At 40.3% G+C, this 19,734-nt stretch overlaps 1 protein-coding gene across 1 annotated transcript; it reads right to left on the reverse strand.

Annotated features, from left to right (window-relative positions):
• Positions 1–110: 110 nt before the first annotated feature.
• Positions 111–13,314, reverse strand: ctsd (cathepsin D). Its single transcript, XM_068577834.1, has 9 exons — positions 13,172–13,314; positions 9,001–9,157; positions 6,907–7,030; positions 6,684–6,802; positions 3,899–4,098; positions 2,593–2,715; positions 2,186–2,330; positions 920–1,018; positions 111–660 (listed from the first exon to the last, which is right to left on the reverse strand). Exons 1-9 carry the CDS (start codon positions 13,228–13,230, stop codon positions 499–501), a joined length of 1,188 nt encoding a protein of 395 aa, XP_068433935.1. The 5' UTR covers positions 13,231–13,314; the 3' UTR covers positions 111–498.
• Positions 13,315–19,734: the final 6,420 nt, after the last annotated feature.

Below are 19,734 nucleotides of genomic sequence, written 5' to 3' on the forward strand. Positions count from 1 at the left end.
TTCTCTTTATTGCCGAGAGGATCAACTTGTTTCTGTTCACTTGCTATGAAGTGATGGCAGTGAATTGTTTAATCAGTTGAATACTTGCGACAAACAGGACGACTCACCGCTTCTTTTAAAAACGCTTTATTTAGGCCAATCACAACACTCAACTCAAAGTCAGTAGTAGAAGAACAACTTCCTTTTTAGAAATACCTTTAACACTCCCTGATTTAAACAAATAAAAAAATCACTTTGATGTTAAAAGAAAAAGAAAAGGGCGTTTGTCACAATCAACTGATCCCTGATCATGTTCAACATACCAAACCTCCAATCTTTCACACACACGGCCGGAAATCACACAAACTACTGGGATCAGTGCTTTCAGGCGTTACACAACATTTGATGATGACGGTTTGATCGCGAAGCAACAGAAAAGCGTGCAGCTCAAGATCTTTGTTGCACTTTTCTTTTCTTTTCTTTCAAGCTTTTATTTAGGCGTGTGCCTCCAGCGCAGGTTCACTGGGCCTTGGCGAAGCCGACCCTGTCGTTGTCCCGGTCAAAGACGGTGTAGTACGGGCCGATGAACACATCTCCCAGAATCCACAGGGGCCCAGCGGGGACGGGGATGTCCAGACCCATGAAGCCGCTCAGACAAATCGTCTTTCCAGCCTGACTTACCTGGATATTCCAACAAAAAAAAGGAGAAAAGACAGTCAGAGACAGAGCTGCAGGAATGTTTTTAAATAAATAGAATGTGTAATCACTCCTCAGACAACAAACCAGCGGCCTCCTGACTTTGCAAAAGTGAAACAAAGCTGCACTTGTTTAGTTTATAATGCAACACTCAGTGAACACAGTGTCCATTGTTGCAGAAGGACCGCCTCTCCGTCGCCCTCTGCTGGCCGACAGGCAGCACCCCCCCGGCTCAGAGTCTCACCTTGAGGACGTACTGCTCTCCGGTCAGAGAGTAGGACTGGCCGCCAATGCTGAAGGTAATGACGGGCAGCGAGGGCACCTTGTCACAGCTCACCATGTACTGAAACGACCAGAAGCAACTCTTTAATGCACTGAACGTGTAATAAAGCAATTTCACAGCAACAGTTATCAAAAGTACACACAATTTTATTTTAGTAATGTATTTGGAACAACACAACAGGCACTCTCGGAGCAACAGCAAGTTAACATCAGTATATAAATCAGTTTTCTTGTTTTTTCTGAACAGGTACCAGAATAAACGTTTGTCTTTTAGCAGGAAACAACATAAACAGCCTGTTCAATAGTGAGGGTCCCTGTTAGATGGACAAGTGACTTCTTTTGTTTGTTTATGTTCAATTTCTAATTCAGCCGTACTTGCCGGGCTGTTTGAAGACCCACAACTGTTATGCATTTGGCCAAGATATTGTCAAATGCACTGTTCTGCAGAGACACTGTGACAGAGAGCTGGCGAGGCGACATGTTCCAACGACAGAAATCTCGCAACAGCGTCATATTTATGCACTATCCGTGCTAAGAGTGCTGACTTTATTGGAAACGTTCTACTGCTGTGCACCATGAATAAGATGTTCTGCGCGCGTTCCTGCAAAATGTCTGTCTTCTGTTTTGATGATAGTCAAGGCATGGGAAGCAGCTCAGTTCATCAATATAATGATCTGTGCAAGTAACTCAATAGGTCTTCTCAAGTTAGAGACAGTTCGTCAATCAATTTTTGTTGTTTTTGTTGCATGTTTTTTTTGTCTGCCATAAGCAAAATTTATCTGAAAAAGTTGAAACTGAACTTGCATAATGCACCGTTTATCAGCAAAAGCTATCGTCTTTACGGTCAATTTTGAATGGAGAAAGAAACGGTATTAGCGCCCCCATGAAGTGTATTGTCCTGACGACAGTGCGTCTTGAGACTCATACGCGCCGTCATTTGTTGGATTCTAAGGACGCTAGTTGTAAATATATATAGTTTATTTTTTCCAGCTGGTGACTGGTTTTAATGACCCAAAACTGTAAGAAATTGTTTTAATTTTGGAACTATTTTCAGTGGCGGATGAATCCACATTTGGTGCTCTGGTGAGTGATTTGTGAAAATAAAACTAAAGTGTGTTTGTTGATGAAGGAAACATTGAGGCTCGCTGTTGTGTTTTTATGTAGAGCCACACAATTACTGTGTGTGTTTTATCTTCTTCATCGGTGAAGAACAGTTTGTTTGCCTCACCTCTCCCTGGATGAGGGGCGTGGCTCCAATGGCCTTCTGCAGGGCCTTAACCTCTGCAGAGGGGCCGGTGATCAGAGACGTGCCCGTGTCCACGATGGCCTCGCAGCCAGTCTTACACAGACTCAGTTGGCTGCCCACCGACATCCTGAAACGGTTACGTTAAGAAGTAAAGTCTTGATCCAGAGATCAAAAGATTACAATAAATATATAAACAATAGGGTAAAAAAACCAGCAATGACACCAGCGCTAAATATTAAAGCAATACAAGTAAGAAACATTAAGTGAAAAAACAACAACGAAAGAAAAATTTCTAAAAGTAAATGACATCAGATGTTAACGTCTCTGAAGACGGCCTGGTGTAATAATAAACTACTATCACTGTGCATTTGAGAGGTTGGAGCCCTCACCCGTCCACGTGGATCTGCCAGTAGGCTTTGCGGGTCACGTTGACGTAGTTGAAGTCCCCGGTGTAGTATTTGGGGTCGGTTCCTCCAAGCAGCAGCTCCCCGCCGGGCTCCGTGTCCGGGTTCCTGACGAGAGAGATTTTAGAACGTCATCATGCAGACAGAGAAACATCCGGATCAACGTCAGAGGACGATGTTAAAATTTTGTTCTAGCAGATAACAAGTGTCGTATACTAGTTTATATTACTAATACTAGTTTTCTGAAAGATCTGCTCCCACACTGCAATGGTTTGTATCCCGGTTAAATGAGACTTTGGTTTGACTTTTCTTGAAATAGTCCATTGACAAACAGAAAGTTTAATCGATCCTCTTTGCAGCTGGATCACACTACGTTAATATGTCACTCAACACTATGAGATGGGAATATATTTCCTCATTTCAAGCAGCAAAAACTTAATTTAAAACATAACAGCTAACATTAAGACTATTCATATAATAGTGAACTTATGTCGATATATTAAAAACTAAATACAAAACAATATCCCGGCGGCAGCACAAACAGACATTAATGTCAGGAACGAAAGAAAGTTTTAGTTTAATTTTAGCTCATCTAAAAAACCGTTCAGGAACCAGAAAAGTTGTCATCTGTGGTCTAAATGTTATGAGCACATTTGTGAGAACGGTCCATCTGCAGCACGTCCTCATCTGAACCCGGCTGGGAGGAGACTGGCTGGTGATCAGTCAGCGGCTCCACAGGGGTTTTCTGCTCCCTGCATTGCTCTGCACAAGCTGCCAGCTTAAAAAAAACTGATCGTTTGCAGAAACTCAAAGTGTTTCATAAATAGACCGCTTGCTTCGCGACAAGAGATCAGAATGTAAAGCTCAATGCAAGTTCCGGGTCATTTTTAGGCTTTAGGTGATGGATGAAGCGGATATATTGAGTTTGGTTCCGTTTGAGTTCTCTGAAACGTACTGATGCATTGTTTCTTTTTCAATAATATACAATTAGATGACAGATGCATGCAACAGACTGAATTGATGCACTGGATAATGTTTTGGGCCATTAACCGGGTCCTAGATTAAAACTGGCATAGAATCAGAAACACCATCATCATCCGACTCTACATTGCTTGTTTCACTCTACACCAGCACATAAAGAGTATCCGTCACGTTTTTTGACGTTACGTCACGTTCAGTGGAGCCATGCGGGAGAAGCCACGTGGTTCCTATGTCTGTGAGGGGAAGCGGCAGGTTACGGGTTAAGTTCCCGCAGCAGACAGACTTCACATCCTACAGAAACTAGGCTCACCTGTTCAGGTAGAAGGAGAAGACGTTCTTCTCCACCTTCTTCTGGCTCATGATGTTGTCAAAGACTGGCGCCACACCGTCCACAGAGATGCGCGGGTAGGCCATGCCGAGGATGCCGTCAAACTTGGCAGCAATGAAGGCAACGCCGGGCTGCTTGATGGCTTCACCGAAAAGCTGCTTATCCACGGAGAGGTCTCCGATCTGAAACAGCGAAACAAACAGGTTAGTCATTACGGTTTACTGACTAGCGCTATCAGACGATAGTCAGTAAAAATATGCGATCAGGACGTCGGCATTTATGCTTTCTAGTCATTGATCTCCAACGTTACTTTGTGAACAACAAATCTGTTAAAAGTGACAGGAGGAGCACTAGTCACGTTAGCAGCACTGCTAACAGCTATTGTACAGTCGTCCCTCGCTATAACGCGGTTTACCTTTCGCGGATTTCTTTTTTTTTTTTTACAGCTACAGTAAGAACGTGCATTGTGTTCTGTGCCCTGATTGGCCAAGGGACTGTACTGTACACCCTTCAATCGTCAATCAGTCTCCTCCGTGCAGTGTCTCCTGTACAGTACAGAATACGTTCGGCTAAAAAGACAGCGGAGAGGCGTCAGAACAAAGAGGCACAGTCAGAGGACCTCAGAATGAAATTTGTTAAACATGTTCGGGCTTATTTTTTTAAAAGTTTGAACTTTGAGAGTGTTTAAATAAGAGAAATGTGAGAAAATGTTAATGCCTGTCTGAGAAAAGTGTGTGGGTAGGGCTTTTACGGCCTTAAAACATGTATAATAATGGTAAAAAATAAAGCTGACTACTTTGCGGTTTTCGTCTATTGCAAGTTATTTTTGGAACGTATCCCCCGCAATAAACAAGGGGCATCATGCACTCAGACATCATGCACAAGTGGGCAACGATACTCTCACGAGAGCAAGGCGAAACCCGATTTCAGAGCCCGGCGCTGCAGCAGCTCTCCACCGACTGCGTGGCCCGGTAAATGATGGGAAACAGCTGATTGGCTCTTAGATCTAACAGCAAACACCATGTGTTGTAGAAAATACTTATTTTATGTGTAGTTGTAATACTTGACGCTCGATTGTTGACCATTAGTCTCAGGTTTAATCTAAAAAATAGTTGGTGTGGTTTATAATACAAAATCGTATTGGTAAAACCCATCAAAACCAGAAGTAATGTATTTCACAGGCAGACATAAAAACAACAAAGGATGCAGGAAGACACATTTATGAATGAATATGTATTTATAATCACATATGAATAAATCTAAACGTGATTTGTAAACTACAAGTAGTCTAAAGAGCGGAACTAACAGGAATTTGTTTTTTTTGTACTTTGAAGCCAGCTGAAAACTGTCCGACTTGATTGCAGTTTTTTTGTGCCTCCTGCAGCGGCCGCCTGCTCTCGTCTGGATTCCAGGCGAGGCGCCGCTCTAACGAACGAGCTTATGGACACCATTGATCTTTTGCTTTGTATCGTTGAGCTCTAATCACAGTTAACAGTATTGCACAAAAATGCTATGATTAAAATGTACTACTGATACCTCAACTGTAGTTTTACGTGTCTTGTTGTTCCAAAATAAATCGCTTTTGGTTATCAGCCCGTTCATTTGTTGAAGCCTTGAGTCGGGTTGAGACAGTGCCAAATGTATCAAAGTATCCAACAGTTGTATTAACGTCTGTATATAGTCAAGAACTGAAACTAATTGACCTGAATTAATTATAAATAATACATACTCTAATCATAAATACACTATCTTCTCTTATTTCAAGTAAAATAAAGGCTGGATTTTAAAAAAAAAAAAGCTTTTTAAAATATGACTCAAAATAAAGTACTTAATTTTAGAAACATCTTTTAAACTGAATTGTCCTGCAGCTTTAAATTCAGTTTATTCGAGCATCAAGCAATGTGAAGTTAGGGACTTAATCTGTGGTTATTAAATCACTTATTAAACCGCTCTGACCTCAGGTTCTATGCAAAAAAGAGAAATGCGTGTGCGGGACATGGTTATAAAACCAATTGTTTCAGCTCATTCCTCTCCGTTAACATCATTGTTGGTCCGTTAATTAATGTCTCTCTAATTTATGCGTTAGGGTTCTGATCATATTGACCTGTTAGTTTTGTTTTTCTGTGCCTTAAATTTAGATAAGAGTTGGTCCGTTTGCTCTAAAGATGTGTGCCTTGTCTCGGAGTGGCGCTTCACATCGTTGTCTAAATGTTGCTGAACATGGACATAATGCTTTTGAACTGAATAAAGATATAAGAGTCTGTCCATTCTTGGCTCTGGTTAAGATGTCTACATTTCTCTTTTTGGAGCGCCAAGTGAAATAACTTCTGACTCTCATATGTTTTCCAACTATCGGGTCTCTCCTGACACTGTGTGTGTGTGTGTGTGTGTGTGTGTGTGTGTGTGTGTACGTCTCATGTTGAGGGCGGGGCTTAACGGAATACACCCGTGTGATTGACCAAATAGGATCACTTGAGATGATTTATAAGGCGTGTGATTGGTCGGTGTGTTTCCTTGACTGCTAAGCAAGAGCCGTAAAAGGTATGACAGCTGCGCCGGTTAAATAGAAGTGATTCATGAAAATGTAATATATACGCTAAATTATCTATCGTTTTTGTTCAAGGGTCCAGAAACCACGTCGTCTGGGTCCTGACCGCCTGTTAGTGACCCCCGGTTTATACCAACTTCAGAGCAGTTAACGGGATCGGAGCCGTAAGAGTTTCATGTTCTGTATTAGAAACTACGGTTCACCGTGAGATGAACTTACCGCGCACGTGTCCTGACTGAGGTAGCCTGACAAACTGCCCGATCCATACTGGATGGCGAAGGCAGTGCCGTTCTTCACGTAGGAGCTGGACTTGCCAGAATTATACTTGTGGTGAAGCACTTTGGGAAAAAAGGAAAATAAAAATAAATCAATTGACAGAAAAGGAAACGTTGAAGAAAGGTGCTTTTACAGCCGTCATGCGGGAGACTTTATTTGGACTCACGGCACGCGATGTCCAAGATGGAGCAGTGGACAGAGGGCACCCACAGGTTGGAGGAGCCCGTGTCGAACACCACGGTGAAGGTCTGAGGAGGCGTCCCAAGGCTGATCTCCCCGTAGTACTGGGCCTGGACCATAAAAACAAAACATGTTAATCAGCTTTGTGAAGATTGAATACCTACCAGTAAATAAATCCATGTGAGAGAACACGTAATCCACGAGCTGATTGTGTGTTTTCAGAAAGAGATATTGAGATAATCCATCACGGAAGAAAACAGTCTTTTATACCAACAGACGAGAAACTGAGCTTTGATTCTCCAACTCAAGCCGTTATCAAACATTTATTCTCCTCCAGCTAGTTTGGTGTTTTTTGTTGTAAATAAAAATAATTAGAACGTTCATTGTGAGTCCTACACACACACAAGAACATATGGAAAGACATTTTAAAACGGTTGTCATTAAGCGTCATTTATTTTAGTCATAAAAAAAAACAAAAACGTTATTCCCATAATCCTTTGCTTTGCAGTGACCCGTCTGCTTTAGATCACAGCCCTTCATCCACAATGTTGACGTGTCTGTGCAACAGCCAACACCTCCGTCAGACTCAGGACACTGTAGTTCCGAGTTTGTTAGACCAAGGAGACGATGCGCTCTTTTTTTTTTTGTAAAAAAAAAAAAAAAAAGGCGAAATGAGTTGCAAGTTTAAATGATTATCATCAATGTGCCGATACTGTAAACCAACTATAATTCAGCAACAGAGTTGCACTTGATTTACTGACTTTGAATGTTCAAATAACACATTGGATTTTTAAAAACAACTAAATGAAACATTATGCTTGTCTCAGAGACAGAATCTTCAGGTTAAAACAACATTTTGTCTTTGTAAAAACGGTGAATCTTCATCATGAAACTGCATCTGTGACTAAAGCACCAACAGGTCACAATGATTTCTTTATAACCCGGCTGGGCTGTCAAGGCTCTTTGGTAAATCCAAAAGAAAAGCCATTTGTATGTATGGAATACTTCCTGTATGCGGTCACGATCCAGCTTACTGCTAATAAGCTGCACTTTAGCCCGACTGAGGAGCGAAATTTAGAGCTATAAACAGCAGGTCTGACAGCAAGATGCAAAATCATGATGATGATGATGATGATGATGATGATGATGATGATGATGATGCCTCACAGTTGTTGGTGTCAGCGAATATTAGCGGGACGCAGGTCAAATAGTTACGACAATAAATCACTCTCCTGTTTTTTAGTTTGTTTTCACAACGCGGTGTGATGCGACAAGCGCTGACTCCAGACACAGGAAATGATGCAAACTTCTGTATCACGAGACTTAAAGTCAGTCGGGTCAAAAAAGTCTGTTATTTGTCAAGTCACCCAGGATCAAAGTACTTCCTCTTTTGTTTCCAACGTTAGAATGCTGCCAGATTGATTGTGGTGGAGATCGCTTTGCGCAAATCACAGAGAATAAACCGCTTACTCTGTAGTTCAGCTAGTTTTGGTTTTGCATTTGATATTTATTCTTAGAACATATTACGTCTGTGACACTATAGAGAAATAAAAAGGGCTTTCTCTCCCTTATCGTGTCATGTGACTTGCAGAGGACACTGTTGACAGAGTTTGCCGCATCAGCTTTGGGTTATCTAAAATAGTTTCATTGTTGTATAAAGACTAAACTTCTACTATGTGGACGCAGTCTTGAAAGACCGACTTGTGACTTCACCGAATATAAAAAAGCAACAATCTGAAGAAGTAAAACAACAATCCTCGTCAGCTGACAGGAAGTTGGGTAAAGAGGTGTAAAGATCAACTCTGAATCAGCAGTCTTGTGGTCTTCACTCAGCTCCATCTCTTTAAAGAAGATATTAGTCATCACCAGAATTAATCAGTCTGTCTTAAAAGGCTACGTTTGCATTCAGCTGGCAGGATCTGCAGAAACGAAAGGGTCGAGGTGGCAGCCTCACTACAAGAAGACCTTTGTCATGGCTGTCCCCTGCCCTCGGCTTGGCTTTTCAGCTTGCGAGCGCTGCATTAGGGGAAAGGGAAGAGGTTAGGGGCCCACAGGTTTGTGGTCTGAGAGTGATGCTCACATCAAGGTAGTTCTTCAGGGTTTCTGGAGTGGGTCCATTGCCGGGAGGGAAGCCAAAGTTGTACTTCAGGGAGGGCTTGTCGGCCCTAAGCTCCTCTGCCGTTTTCCCTGAGTCGGTCAGCTCATGTCTGATGGACCGGAACTTCTTTAAGGGAATTCTAAAAGGAGAAGAAAAGCAGAAAGTTGATTTAGAACTTGATACAAAGCCTGTTTCCAGATCATGTTTATTCTTTGACGGAGAGGGTGAAGGGGTTCGATCATCAGGCTGCTTATCTTAAAGTAAAGTATAAACGTTGCAGATAAGATTGGGTCAGCATGCTTCATCGTTATCGGCTTAGCGTTATCTTTCAGGAGTGTTGCACAAAATTGTCTGTGCTGTTTATAATCAAGAAACATAAACATGAGCTAAAGCAAGCACTTATGAGCTAAAACAAATGCACTTTAATGCAACAGTGTTGAAATACATGATACAGTTTATTAAGCGGTTGAACTGAAATGGGAATATTTTCCTCCTCTTTTGAAAGAGACAAAAGAATAATAATTATGGAAAAACAACTCTAACAGAAACTCCAGTAGTGTCACCCACCTACGGAATAAACTAAACGTACATCTATTGTAATGACTTCATGGAGCGTCAACTCATAATATTAGTCTTAAAGTACTGCTTTCCCCCTTGAAAAGGATTGATATTTTTTGTTAAATATTTATTCAAGTACTTTCTCTTCCATCCGAGTCATATTGCAGATACTATTAAGTTCAGTGTCTGTAAACGGACACCAACAAAACAAGTGACGATAGCTGCGCTGTGGCTTTTAAAAAGCAGTGGAAGATTCATATTTTTAGCACATGTCATTTGGAGAGACTGTATATATGCATCATGGAATGGGAATCATGGGATGTGCAACATGAATGACTGTCAGCTGACCTGAGGAACTGTAACTGGGTTAAGGTTAAGATTTCAGTAACACAAGAAAATCCTAATGAGGAATACATGAGGGTCGCCCTTCACATGTCAAACGATAGTATTTGTTTTTTTGCAGATATTTTACGAAATAAATAAACCTAAAACAGTTAGATACAATACTAGTGAAGGTTTTCAGGTTTCACTGGTTCTGGGAGCATCAGGTAGATGTATTTTTTACTTAAGGTGTGTTTAAGCCACGGCCTTCAACCTTTAACTAACACAATTTCAGGTTTGGACCCATGCACACAAGAGAAAACAAAGTGGCAGTATTGTGGAAAACATCACCACAATGGTCGTAACCAAGTTACTTTCTATTACTTTTATGTTATATACAAATAACCATTTCAAGTACCAGTTATTTTTCAGTTTAGGATTGTAATTCACTCAACACACAGACTGCTGTATAAAATAAAATGGATTATTATTGAGTTTCAAATGCGTGGTCGGTTTGTCAAGAGTCAGCTGACCTAAAGAGTTACGGACGGTTTGAAGTCCTGCTTGCGGCATCGATGAGCCGGGCAGCGGGTACGTCACCGCCCCTCGCTGCCGGCTGAAAGAGACCTGAACTCGGCAGGATTTTTTTAAATGAGTCGCTGGCTCAGATTTCTCCGTAGAGCTCAAGGGCAAAATATACTCTTGCAACTACAACTGCGGCTGGCCACGCAGTCGGATTGACGGACTCGTTTTGGTTTATAGTTCCCGTGCTTTTTCCATACGCCAGAACAGTAGGTGGCACAACGAACGTTTAGAGTCGACCTGCATGCCGACGTTCACCGATATCTCCCGCCAGGAATTTACCGCCATCTGCATGTCCTTATACTTCGTCAAAGACGGCTTATATAAATGCTCATATTTGCGGACCTCTTCAGCTGAACGTTCAACGGGATCCATTGTTCGTGTTTCTGCTATTGCTTTTAAAAACAGCGGTATTATGCTATGAAACCGGAAATGCAAGACTCAGAAAGGATACATAGCTGAGAAATGTATATTGTATCACCATTTAAACTTTAATTAAACCGTTATATTATAACCCATTGAGTTCTGGAGCTTTTCTCCACACAAGCACCCAGGAATCTTGGACATATTTAACAGTATCATCCATTCATACTCCGTAGGCACTAGCAATTTAGGGTTAGGTGTCTGGCTCAAGGACACATTGACATGGGCGAGCGGTGCCGGGGATCAAACCTGCAACCGTCAATCCTCTGAATGAAAGATGATCCTGCTCACCACTGAGTCAGTCGCCCTATAACTACTATACTACTCAATAATATGAGGGAGATACAATTAGCTCCACCACGAGTAAGAAATCTAACTACCTCTTTCATATTCATAATATTGATGCAATAAAATAACTGAGACATGTGTCAGTCTGCATAATGAGTACTTTTACTTCCGTCTCAAACAGGGTATCGTTGATAAAGAAGAAAATATATTGAACCATGTGCTTATGTATATTATATACTGGACTTATAATTCCTGTTTAAATTCAAGTTGCTGCATTGCAAATAATTACAGTCGACTTGTAATTCCTATTAATTTAGAAAAATTCACAAAGGTTGCTGGGGCTCAATTTATTTTTAATATATACATTATTTTTTATTGTATATCGTTTTTACCAAAAGTTTGAAGTTTTCGTTAAGGGGAAAGGGAAGGGGGGGGACAGCTGTGTGGCAGGAGGGCGTGACTTAAGACCGTAATGAGTGACAGTCACACTCAATGCGTGACACTTGAGAGCCCTGTAAGTCTGATCAAAACATAAACTAGGGATAAATAAATCACCTCAAGAATTTAACTGATTAAAAATGTATGTTTGTATACCATTTTCTCCAGAGCTCATATATATTTACTTTAATACTACAAAAAGCCACCGTCCCGGACCCAGCGCGTATAGCGGGCAGTTACCGGCACCTTCGGGCAAGCGGTCTTCAAATCGGCCCCGTTACCGGCATATCAACCTCACACCGGCGGCCAAGCGATCTTCAGACCGGCCCCGTTACCGGCCTCACACCGCCACTTTTCTTTTTCTCCACAGCGTTTAGAAATTCATATATGCTTAAATTCAGCAATAGTACAAGCACACGATTATAAACGTATATGTAATAAACAATACAACTAAAATACGCGTATAATCACCGTATTTGTAATACGTCAAACACCGACGTAATCAGGGAGAAAATACATTTCTAGTCAACGTTATTGAAAATACGTATTAGTTCTGGGGGAACGTAGTTTGTAGGAGACAGGGTTGGCCACGATCCGCCTCTCTTTACTGAGGAATTCACAAAGATTGTCAAAGGACTCCTAGTTGTTCTGAACGACTCTTCTGTCACACACCTTGAGCTTCCTTATTGTGGCTTTTATCTTACTGTGGACATGAAACATGGTCACTGCTTTTCCTTGAAGGGATAGATTGAGTTCATTAAGTACCCAAAAAATGTCGGCCAAATACGCCAACTTACAAAGCCACTTGAAGTCACACATTTGGTCTAACTGTTGAAACCGGGAGTTCACGCAACATTTCCTGACTTGTCACACAGTTCAAAAAGCCAGGTGAGCACCTGCATAATACGGCCAACAGGTGCTGTGGACGACTTCTGATGAAATGTACCGTTTTCACTGCTTCATCCAAAACCGCCTTTAATTCCGCAGGCATCGTCTTTGTTGCCAGTGTAAGCTATTGTATTGTGTTTTCGGGGCTTTTTTTAAGGAAGAAGACGTGCAGAGAAATGTTGGTGAAAAAGGTTGAGACGTTAATAAATAAGCTGCCGGCTTGGCTGACGAACGATTGTGTTATTATTTTATTAGTACCACACAGTATAGCCGCAAAAAGAACCCTCTGTTACACCAGTAACATAATACCACGTAATTTAAACCATACATATTTGTATATTAATTTCAAACTTTTTAAAATTGAAAATTAAAAACGTTTGATTCATTTATAAATGACCTCTCGCGGCCCACCTGCAGGCACCTTCGTGGCCCACCAGTGAGAATCGCTGCGTTAAAAGGATTGAGAAGCTAACGCATACATTTGCAGTCTCTCTCTCCATGACAGACTTGACATGACAGAAGTTATAGGTTTGGGATGTGACCGTTGTTGCGTGTGCGTCACGCTAGCGCTCATTAGTTTACGGACACCGTGTTCACTCGGCTCAGACGCATAAAAAACACCACCCACAGTAATAATATAATTTCACGGGATTACCTCACGAGCGCGTTGGTCAACGCTAACGCGGCGAACACCAGCAGCAGTGGGAACCTCATGGCGTGGAGCGGCACGACGACGACGGAAAGATTCTGACTTGTTGTCGACACTGCCGACTTTTATCAGCTGACTGGACAACGGAGACTGTGTCACGTGAGGTTAAATCCGCTCCCACTACGTCACTTCCGCCAGTTAGTTTTCATCAAAGACGCACACGTGATATAAGAAGAGTTCACAATAATTTAAAAGAAGAAATAAGGGGAAAATATTAAGGATGAATTAAAAAAAAGCAATGGATAATATATATTAATGATAAAGATAGAGGGCTTTTTGAGTTTTACGACATTTTGGAAGAAACCAATAGTTAGGGGGCGGAACGTCCCTTCCGGGGTTTAGTGCGCCGCTTTGCTTTTTTAATTGCACAATCAAAAAAGCACATGTCACTTAACAGAGTTCAAAATAATTAAAAACAATGAATATGGACAAATAATAATGACTGCTTAATAGTTAATTGAGTTTTACGACATTTAGGAAGGAACCCACTTATTTATATTATATGTTACTGTCCCATCTTCTGAATGCTGAAATAAATATATTTTATGTACTATATTTTAGCTATGGATTATTTTACTATATTTCGAAAAACAAGAAACTGAATGCTGAAATAAATATATTTGATGAACTATATTTTAGCCATGTTACGATTGGAAAAAATATTATGCTGTATATATGATAATGATTTATTATTCCCATATTAAATCAGATTTGAGTTATGTATATTAATATGCTGATTATTTAACAATCCTTGATTATTTGGCTTGTACATTTTTTATAAACTCTTCATATATTTTGTGCAAAAATCTTAATTTGTAAAAAAGCTGTCAGATAAATGTAGTGGAGTAGAAAGTACAGTACTTGAGTGTATCTACTTCACCACTGGCTGTTTCACAAATATCATTCTCATTTACTTTAATTAATTAAAGTTGTGTCTTCGACGAATATTCTTTCGATGGAGTTAAATAAAATCTGCCTTGTAATGACGAGGACTGAACAGTTAGAGGCGACCTTGTCCCACGAAACACAGACTGCATCATCCAACGTAAACCTCTCTTTAATAAAGCCTGATGGGGGGGAAACTGAGCCATTAAAACATCACAATCAACTTTACAATGATGTTTACAATGTTTACTGACGGAATAAATCAAGTGAGAAGTAAAGTCATTTTCTATAAACTTCTATACAACCACAGGAGTGAATGCAGTTTTAACACATAGACTTTTATACACCAGAGGAGTTGCCCCCTTGTGGTCAGGAGAGAGAATTAAAGTTTGAGGCACTTCTTAATTTTTTTAGAACCAACATGAAAGTATCTCTCTTAAATAAAATTTTGGTTTGTCCGTTCTGGGCTCAAGAAAATCCGCTCCCTATGAAGGTACAAACGACTCATTCTAAGCTAACACAATTCTTGGTTCTCGTGTTAAAAATGTGTTAATGCAGGAAACCAATACCGGTGACAATTATTTGATGATGCATTCACTGCATTTTTTTTTCACTTTTAATCTCTCCCAGACAACGTAGTTCAGACCTGGACATCTTACGGCTTGCGTGCTCTACCAGTCCGGCCCGCATGAAGTCAATCAAATAAGGAAAATAAATAAATGCAATACAACAGCCAAAACTGATTTATATACTGTTGGGAACTTGCTGTAGCTCTGATAGTGCCTGTTATATTGTTTTGATAAAATTACTTTAAAATAAAAGTGTGCAATACACTAGTCTTTACTTAACTCGTGTATGGTGTTCATTTCTTTGTTACTCAGCAAGGGTTGTGTCTGTTGGGCCCGCTATATTTTTTGTTCTTTAGAGGGAAACAGCTAACCTTGCTCTGTCTATAGATCATATCTATAGATTGACATCGATACATTTCCAAATTGTTGCTCAGCACATTTTCTGTCCAGTGCTGATGCTAAGTGATGACCGCAGTAGTTAGGTATGAAACAAACCAAAACAGTACATGTGAAAAACACCAAAGAGAGTGCTATTTATTTCCTCATTCCACTCTACAAAAAACAACGACAAACAAGACGTATCACCAAATGAAAATGATAAATACAATAAAATGTCCCAAAACAGAACTGAAAAATGAATTAATTTCAGGGTTTTTAACATTTCCAGATAAATACCTGTTAATTCATTTAAATTCATAATAGCTTTTAAGTATCCTAAAAGGTCCATATTGCAGATTAAAATATTTTAATGTAATTTATTTCTTCCTTTAAGCACATGCACGTCTTAAACAAATTGCCATCACATGGCCAATTCAGGAGAAACATTTCTTGCAGATGCTGCGGGGCTGTCGTTCCAAGGATCCCATAAGAAAACTTAACATGCACACGCCGACAGTGTGTGTTACATTTCTCTCATTACTGAGTAAGACTCGGGCGCATTAGAAATGTGGAAATGTTACTTCTGACTCATGGAGAATTTACAGTATGTTTCACGTGATGGTGCAGAGTTCAATCCAGCAGTGTTGTTCGACATTAATCCTGTGCTTAGTCATGTTTCAGAGCGAACGGTAACACTAAACAGTCTTGGATTAGAGCCACATCTGCGGCATGAAGCAGTAAAATCAGGTTTTTTTGTGGCTAATTCACCTCCAGGAAATGCTGCTGTTCCCAATCCCTCCAGCCAGGCCTTTAATTATTGCATTCTGCTGTGTCTGCAGCTTTAGATAACGGGTATTGACATTCACAGCCGCCATTAATCCTGCAAAATGTAGTATTATTGTATTACTGAATTGTATAAAAAAATAAAAAACTATTGCTTCGTAGTAATAAACGCATGAATCTAAAGTGCAAACTGGTTATCCCGAGTAAGTCAAAGTGACAAGACGCTAAATCAAAAATTATGAGAAAATGTTAAATATGGTGAGATTTTAAGTCAAAATCTTCAGCTTCTAAAATTGATGACACAAAAATCCAAATTATGAGTAAAACTCATTGACTTATTTAAATATTGAAAACATTGTTGATGTTGAGAGAAAAAAAGTAAATATATTATGAATTATTATAAAGTTACAGCTGAACAGATGGCAATGTAGGTCCATGGATTGTCATAATATATTTCACAGAAGTTAATTAATTTGTTAAATACCCTGACTTTTTATTGTGGTTTTAAGCGCAATGTCTCTATAACTAAGATTATAATTTATGTATTTTGCGCGACAGAAACTTGTGTTCCCTTTTGGGCTGAATTGTAACACATTTTTCAAAATTTTATTTTTGTCAAATCAAGCGTCGAGGTGAAACTTGAACCTGGATTTTGTCTCAAAAATAAGAAAACCTTAATCAAAATTCCATTGGTCATTACTGTATACATTTAATTTGATTTAGAAATAAAAAATTCAGTTTTTAGTGTCCTCTAATGAACCCCATTTCTAGCAAACTGAAGACAATTGTTATTGTTGGAAAAAAAGTTGTTGGAAGAAAAACTTATTTACGCTTAATCAGTGACTGTATCACTGTTATATTCAGACTTCTCATCTTACTGTCTTCGTTTAATATTACACACAAACTTGGCATGTCTCCTGTTAGCCAAGAAACAGGGCAATCTGTATGTCTCTGTCTGAAAGAACGTGCAAATCCATTGTTTTCATACCATGCCAAGGCCAATCAAAAGACATACTAGGGGATGAAACCATGAAGACGTCATAGTGTCCTCGTTGTATTGATAACCTTAAGTTATTTAAGAAAGTAGTGCTTCGCCCATTCGGCGAGCAGTCTTGGATATGCAATTTGTCTATTACATTGTACTTTTGACTCTGCTCCTTCCTGGCAACGAATAAATGTCCTGATTAATGATTTTACCACCAGGTGTTGAGTACATTTTTCTAACATTTGTGCTGACAGCAAAGGTCAAGAGAATCATGAGAACATTTGGCAAACATATATCACAAGTTGAAACTAACCGATTGGAATGTGGCAGAATAATAGAGAGTTGAGAAATACTGATTGCAACAGTGAATTACTTACCAATCATCATACCTCCTGATGTGTGGACGGTCAGCAACATAGTTTGTTTACAACCCACCAAATGTTGTTGGGTAGTAACATGTTACTCCGGCAGGAGTAATATCATGAGTAACGTGTAAATGAGTAATGCAACAAAGTAAGGAGGAGGTTAGGAAAAAAACAACACACAGGACTTTTACCCAGGAGACGTCTGTCCGTGTCTACCTCACTTACTTCTATTAAGTATGTAAGTTACGTAACACTAAGAAGTGACTGATTCGTTGAAACGGTTTTGTTGAGTCTCTTTCTCCCCTATCACCTGAAATCTCTTTCGCTATTGTCTGTTTTAAAAATGCATTTTAAAAAAACTGTGTGTGTGTATGTGTGTAATGGTGTGTTTACACCAAAAAAGTTGTGAATATTCGCAACGGTTTTTCGCCTGATTTCACTCGCTTGACACTTTAACTGGTTAATTTGCTATTTCCAAACCAATTGCGAAAAGGGGCGTGGCTTGAGCCATGTTACCCCTAGTTACCAGCACATAGCCTCACTAGCTAACCTAAACTGATCCGGTCACATTCCCAGTTTTCTTTTCTACTATCAACCATGGAAAAAGTAACAACTCTTTCTGCGTTATACTTGTTGTGGAAATACGACAATTGTCGTAAGATCAAATGCCGTCGTGTTTGGGTTCACAACACCATTCGTAAATGCACACAACTTGGTGAATTTCACCAACTTCTCCAGGAACTACGTCTGGTTGACGGACGCTCCCAGGGCTACTTCTGGCTAAACATTAACCAGTTTGATGACCTGTTGGCTCGGATCGGTGTCAGGATCTCTCGGTTGGACACCAACTACAGGTGTTCAATTTCCGCTGCGGAGCGCCTGTTTATCTATCTCTGGTGAGTGGCAGTTTCATAAAATATGTGAATGCTTTTTGTCTTGTCTGTCCACAAGATGGCAAGCAAACCACTTTTTAATTGTGTGTGTTCTTAATGAAGTTTGGATCCATCAATCTGGTACCCCACAATACTCAAATTAACGTAATCCATATTATACACAGATAGCCAGCAGCCATGTGTTTGTTTATACACATGCGTAACTACATATTGTATAACTTATAATTACACTAACAAGGACCACGCTACTCGTAACTGGCGTTGGTGAAAGGTTTATTAGGAACCGTTCTTGAGCTGGGGAGGGGTGAGAAGGAAAAGGGATACGGGATGAGGGTAGAGGGAATGAGGGTCGAGGATGAGGGATGTGGGATGAGGATTGAGGGTCGATGGGTGGTGGAGGAGGGATGAGGGTCGAGAGTGTCGGGCTTGGTCCATGTTCCCGAACTATGTTCGTGTAAACTCGCCAGCATTCATGTTTATCATTCATGATAGCATCTGAAGCCATATCAATCAAAAACTACTGCTATTAGTACCTACAATATAATTAATAACATTATAACAGTATCAATAACATTATAACGGTGTTCAATGTGAATCGACTCCTGATCACATTGGTCTTAGGAAAAAGAAAGACTGGACGTCGTGGCGAAAGCTAAACACAGATATCTACTCAGCAAAGATAATGCAAAAGCAAATTTTTCTTAATTGTTTTTAAATATTGTTTTCTTCTGCATTATGTTGTGAAGGTTTTAATGTTTTCATGTGAAGCACTTTGAATGGCCTTGTTGTTGAAATGTGCTACACAAATCCCCTTACCCTCCCCCACAGTCCTGTTCCTGTACATATGAGTGTGCGATGCCTGGAAGCGACACACCTCCGCATCCCACTTCCCTTTCTTACGCCACCGTCTTTGAATCAGTATGTGTACACGGGTCAAGTCCTCAACTACCGGTGGTAGAGGAGAAAACAGACAACTTCTCTAGAAGAACTTACAATATTTATATGTCTATAGAGCGTATTCACGTGACGTCAGCATCTCAATCGCGCCATCTTGGGGTCCACTTTGTTAGCCTGCTGCTAGTGGAGGCAATGGATTTTGCAATGGATTTTGCATACTGAAGACAAGTTTTTACACACAGGAAAGTTTCAAGGCATAAAAAAGTCTGCAGGCTTATGCCGAATTCACACCAAAACACGACACTTTATGTGGTTAATTCAGTTTTTTGCAACCAGTTGCGGTGGAAAGGCGGCGTGGATTGAGTCCTGTTACCCCTAGTTACCATCATTACATAGCCCGGTCAGTTTCCTGTAAAACAGTTTTCATTTCCGCTATCGACCATGGGACATTAACAACTATTTCTGCATTATACTTGTTGTGGAAATACCACAAATGTCGGAACATCAAGCGCCCCCTGTCTGGGTTCATACTATGATCCGTAGTCGCGCACAACTGTCTCCGGCTCCAGGACAAGTGTCTGGATGAAGCTGCTTCCATCGCTCATTCAGGGGGACCAGCAGTGACTGTTTGGCTGCTTTGAGAGGTGCTGTTCCCATGTAGCAAGTGTTTTATTTTACCTTGAAATGAATCACAGAGTAAAGGCAGACATCGCCCGACGGAGTTGCCATGTTCATGGCTTCCCCCCAAGTTTCC

The sequence above is a fragment of the Clinocottus analis genome, unplaced genomic scaffold (assembly GCF_023055335.1).
Source record: "Clinocottus analis isolate CAN_PGR_092001 unplaced genomic scaffold, fCliAna1.0.p SCAF_1, whole genome shotgun sequence".
Lineage (NCBI taxonomy): Eukaryota > Metazoa > Chordata > Actinopteri > Perciformes > Cottidae > Clinocottus > Clinocottus analis.